At 74.3% G+C, this 4,020-nt stretch overlaps 1 protein-coding gene across 1 annotated transcript; it reads left to right on the top strand.

Annotated features, from left to right (window-relative positions):
- The first annotated feature begins 666 nt into the window (after nt 1–666).
- LOC139439267 (DNA-directed RNA polymerase II subunit RPB1-like) lies at nt 667–3,203 on the top strand. Its single transcript, XM_071215993.1, has 2 exons — nt 667–1,064; nt 1,151–3,203. Exons 1-2 carry the CDS (start codon nt 667–669, stop codon nt 3,201–3,203), a joined length of 2,451 nt encoding a protein of 816 aa, XP_071072094.1.
- Nucleotides 3,204–4,020: the final 817 nt, after the last annotated feature.

The raw sequence follows: 4,020 nt of genomic DNA, 5'->3' as shown, positions 1-4,020 counted from the left end.
CCATGGAGAGCAGGTCAGGGGAGGCTTCCTGGAGGAGGCACCCATGTGTCCTGAAGGAGGTGCTGGAGTTGGCCTGAGACCCAGAGAAGGGCAGGTCGCGCCCTCCCACCCAGCGGGGGGATGGACAGTGGGGGTCCAGTGTGGCTGCCGTCTAGGTGGAAGCGTGCACCCCCGGGTGTGTGCACAGCTCAGGAGAGGCTGCCTGGGTCCCAGGCTCAGCCCCTGGAGAGCCCCCCCAGGCACCTGCGGGGAGCAGAAGGAGCAGCCGCAGCAGCGTCTGGGACTGGACCCCCTGCACCCCACCACGTGGGGCCAGCCCAAGCCCCGCTCCTCTCCAGGCGGATGCTCCGGATATCCGGGGGGGATCAGCTCAGCCATCAGGGGACTGACCCGCAGGAGTGTCCGAAGAGCTAACGGCCGGCTCGTTGTCGGTGCTGCGGGGCGCCAGCGGGGCTGTAGGGCCCGTGGGGCTGCCAGCTCAGGAAGGCGGCCCTTCGGCGGGCGCACACGCACACACACCCACCCGCTGGCTGAGCAGCCCCGGGCCGCCTTTTACGAGGCCACGCACGTGGCTCGCAGCCGCATGTTTATGGGCAGAAGCTCATCGAGTGTGTGAACGCCCTACACATGTGTGCTGTGTGTGGTACGTGTGGTGGTGCGTATCCAATGGCGCATGCCGGCCTGTGGGGGTGGAACAGAAGCACCGCGCGCCTGTCCGCCAGCCCCTGCGGATGCCAACGAGCCCGGAGCCTGCGCCCTCGGGTGCCCCTGCGGATGACAACGAGCCTGGAGCGCGCGCCCTCAGGTGCCCCTGCGGATGCCAGCGAGCCCGGAGCGTGCGCCCTCGGGTGCCCCTGCGGATGCCAGCGAGCCCGGAGCGTGCGCCCTCAGGTGCCCCTGCGGATGCCAGCGAGCCCGGAGCGTGCGCCCTCGGGTGCCCCTGCGGATGCCAACGAGCCTGGAGCCTACGCACACTGCGTGCCCCTGCGGATGCCAGCGAGCCCGGAGCGTGCGCCCTCGGGTGCCCCTGCGGATGCCAGCGAGCCTGGAGCGTGCGCCCTCAGGTGCCCCCTGCGGACGCCAACGAGCCCGGAGCGTGCGCCCTCGGGTGTTCTGCGGATGCCAGCGAGCCTGGAGCGTGCGCCCTCAGGTGCGCCCTGCGGACGCTAACGAGCCTGGAGTGTGCGCCCTCGGGTGCCCCTGGAGATGCCAACGAGCCCGGAGTGTGCGCCCTCGGGTGCCCCTGCGGATGCCAGCGAGCCTGGAGCGTGTGCCCTCAGGTGCCCCCTGCGGACGCCAACGAGCCTGGAGCGTGCGCCCTCGGGTGCCCCTGGAGATGCCAACGAGCCCGGAGCATGAGCCCTCGGGTGCCCCTGCGGATGCCAGCGAGCCTGGAGCGTGCGCCCTCGGGTGCCCCTGCGGATGCCAGCGAGCCCGGAGCGTGCGCCCTCGGGTGCCCCTGCGGATGCCAGCGAGCCCGGAGCGTGCGCCCTCAGGTGCCCCCTGCGGACGCCAACGAGCCTGGAGTGTGCGCCCTCGGGTGCCCCTGGAGATGCCAACGAGCCCGGAGTGTGCGCCCTCGGGTGTCCCTGCGGATGCCAGCGAGCCTGGAGCGTGCGCCCTCAGGTGCCCCCTGCGGACGCCAACGAGCCTGGAGCGTGCGCCCTCGGGTGCCCCTGGAGATGCCAACGAGCCCGGAGCATGAGCCCTCGGGTGCCCCTGCGGATGCCAGCGAACCCGGAGCGTGCGCCCTCGGGTGCCCCTGCGGATGCCAGCGAGCCCGGAGCGTGCGCCCTCGGGTGCCCCTGGAGACGCCAACGAGCCCGGAGCGTGCGCCCTCGGGTGCCCCTGCGGACGCCAACGAGCCCGGAGCGTGCGCCCTCGGGTGCCCCCTGCGGACGCCAACGAGCCCGGAGCGTGCGCCCTCGGGTGCCCCTGCGGATGCCAGCGAGCCCGGAGCGTGCGCCCTCGGGTGCCCCTGCGGATGCCAGCGAGCCCGGAGCGTGTGCCCTCGGGTGCCCCTGGAGACGCCAACGAGCCCAGAGCGTGCGCCCTCGGGTGCCCCTGCGGACGCCAACGAGCCCGGAGCGTGCGCCCTCGGGTGCCCCTGCGGACGCCAGCGAGCCCGGAGCGTGCGCCCTCGGGTGCCCCTGCGGACGCCAGCGAGCCCGGAGCGTGCGCCCTCGGGTGCCCCCTGCGGACGCCAACGAGCCCGGAGCGTGCGCCCTCGGGTGCCCCTGCGGACGCCAGCGAGCCCGGAGCGTGCGCCCTCGGGTGCCCCTGCGGACGCCAACGAGCCCGGAGCGTGCGCCCTCGGGTGCCCCTGCGGATGCCAGCGAGCCCGGAGCGTGCGCCCTTGGGTGCCCCCTGTGGACGCCAACGAGCCCGGAGCGTGCGCCCTCGGGTGCCCCTGCGGACGCCAGCGAGCCCGGAGCGTGCGCCCTCGGGTGCCACTGCGGACGCCAACGAGCCCGGAGTGTGCGCCCTCGGGTGCCCCTGCGGACGCCAATGAGCCCGGAGCGTGCGCCCTCGGGTGCCCCTGCGGATGCCAACGAGCCCGGAGCGTGCGCCCTCGGGTGCCCCTGGAGATGCCAACGAGCCCGGAGCGTGCGCCTGCGGGTGCCCCTGCATATGCCAACGAGCCCGGAGCCTACGCACACTGCGTGCCCCTGCGGATGCCAACGAGCCCGGAGCGTGCGCCCTCAGGTGCCCCTGGAGATGCCAACGAGCCCGGAGCGTGCGCCCTCAGGTGCCCCCTGCGGATGCCAACGAGCCCGGAGCGTGCGCCCTCGGGTGCCCCCTGCGGACGCCAACGAGCCCGGAGCGTGCGCCCTCGGGTGCCCCTGCGGATGCCAACGAGCCCGGAGCGTGCGCCCTCGGGTGCCCCTGCAGATGCCAGCGAGCCCGGAGCGTGCGCCCTCGGGTGCCCCTGCGTATGCCAGCGAGCCCGGAGCGTGCACCCTCGGGTGCCCCTGGAGATGCCAGCGAGCCTGGAGCGTGCGCCCTCGGGTGCCCCTGCGGATGCCAACGAGCCTGGAGCGTGCACCCTCGGGTGCCCCTGCGGATGCCAACGAGCCCGGAGCGTGCGCCCTCGGGTGCCCCTGGAGATGCCAGCGAGCCCGGAGCGTGCGCCCTCGGGTGCCCCTGCGGATGCCAGCGAGCCCGGAGCGTGCGCCCTCAGGTGCCCCTGGAGATGCCAGTGAGCCTGGAGCGTGCGCCCTCGGGTGCCCCCTGCGGATGCCAACGAGCCCGGAGCGTGCGCCCTCGGGTGCCCCTGCGGATGCCAACGAGCCCGGAGCGTGCACCCTCGGGTGCCCCTGCGGATGCCAACGAGCCCGGAGCGTGCGCCCTCGGGTGGCCCTGGAGATGCCAGCGAGCCTGGAGCGTGCACCCTCGGGTGCCCCTGCGGATGCCAACGAGCCCGGAGCGTGCGCCCTCGGGTGCCCCTGCGGATGCCAACGAGCCCGGAGCGTGAGCCCTCGGGTGCCCCTGCGGATGCCAAAGAGCCCGGAGCATGCGCCCTCAGGTGCCCCTGCGGATGCCAACGAGCCCGGAGCATGCGCCCTCGGGTGCCCCTGCGGATGCCAACGAGCCTGGAGCATGAGCCCTCGGGTGCCCCTGCGGATGCCAGCGAGCCCGGAGCGTGCTCCCTCAGGTGCCCCCTGTGGATGCCAACGAGCCCGGAGCGTGCGCCCTCGGGTGCCCCTGCGGATGCCAACGAGCCCGGAGTGTGCGCCCTCGGGTGCCCCTGCGGATGCCAGCGAGCCTGGAGCGTGCGCCCTCGGGTGCCCCTGCGGATGCCAACGAGCCCGGAGCGTGCGCCCTCGGGTGCCCCTGGAGATGCCAGCGAGCCCGGAGCGTGCACCCTCGGGTGCCCCTGCGGATGCCAGCGAGCCCGGAGCGTGCGCCCTCGGGTGCCCCTGCGGATGCCAGCGAGCCCGGAGCGTGCGCCCTCGGGTGCCCCTGCGGATGCCAGCGAGCCCGGAGCGTGCGCCCTCAGCATGCGGTGTACACACGTGA

Source organism: Dasypus novemcinctus, chromosome 7, assembly GCF_030445035.2.
Source record: "Dasypus novemcinctus isolate mDasNov1 chromosome 7, mDasNov1.1.hap2, whole genome shotgun sequence".
NCBI classification, from domain to species: Eukaryota; Metazoa; Chordata; class Mammalia; order Cingulata; family Dasypodidae; genus Dasypus; species Dasypus novemcinctus.
This window is presented reverse-complemented; position numbering and strand designations above follow the sequence as displayed.

What these genes read in the sequence shown, in the direction of transcription:
- LOC139439267 (XM_071215993.1), top strand. Translation starts at nt 667, where the DNA reads ATGGCGCATGCCGGCCTGTGGGGGTGGAACAGAAGCACCGCGCGCCTG. An exon ending in CCTGGAGCGTGCGCCCTCAG is followed by an intron (nt 1,065 to 1,150) that starts GTGCCCCCTGCG and finishes GTGCGCCCTCAG; the next exon opens with GTGCGCCCTGCGGACGCTAA.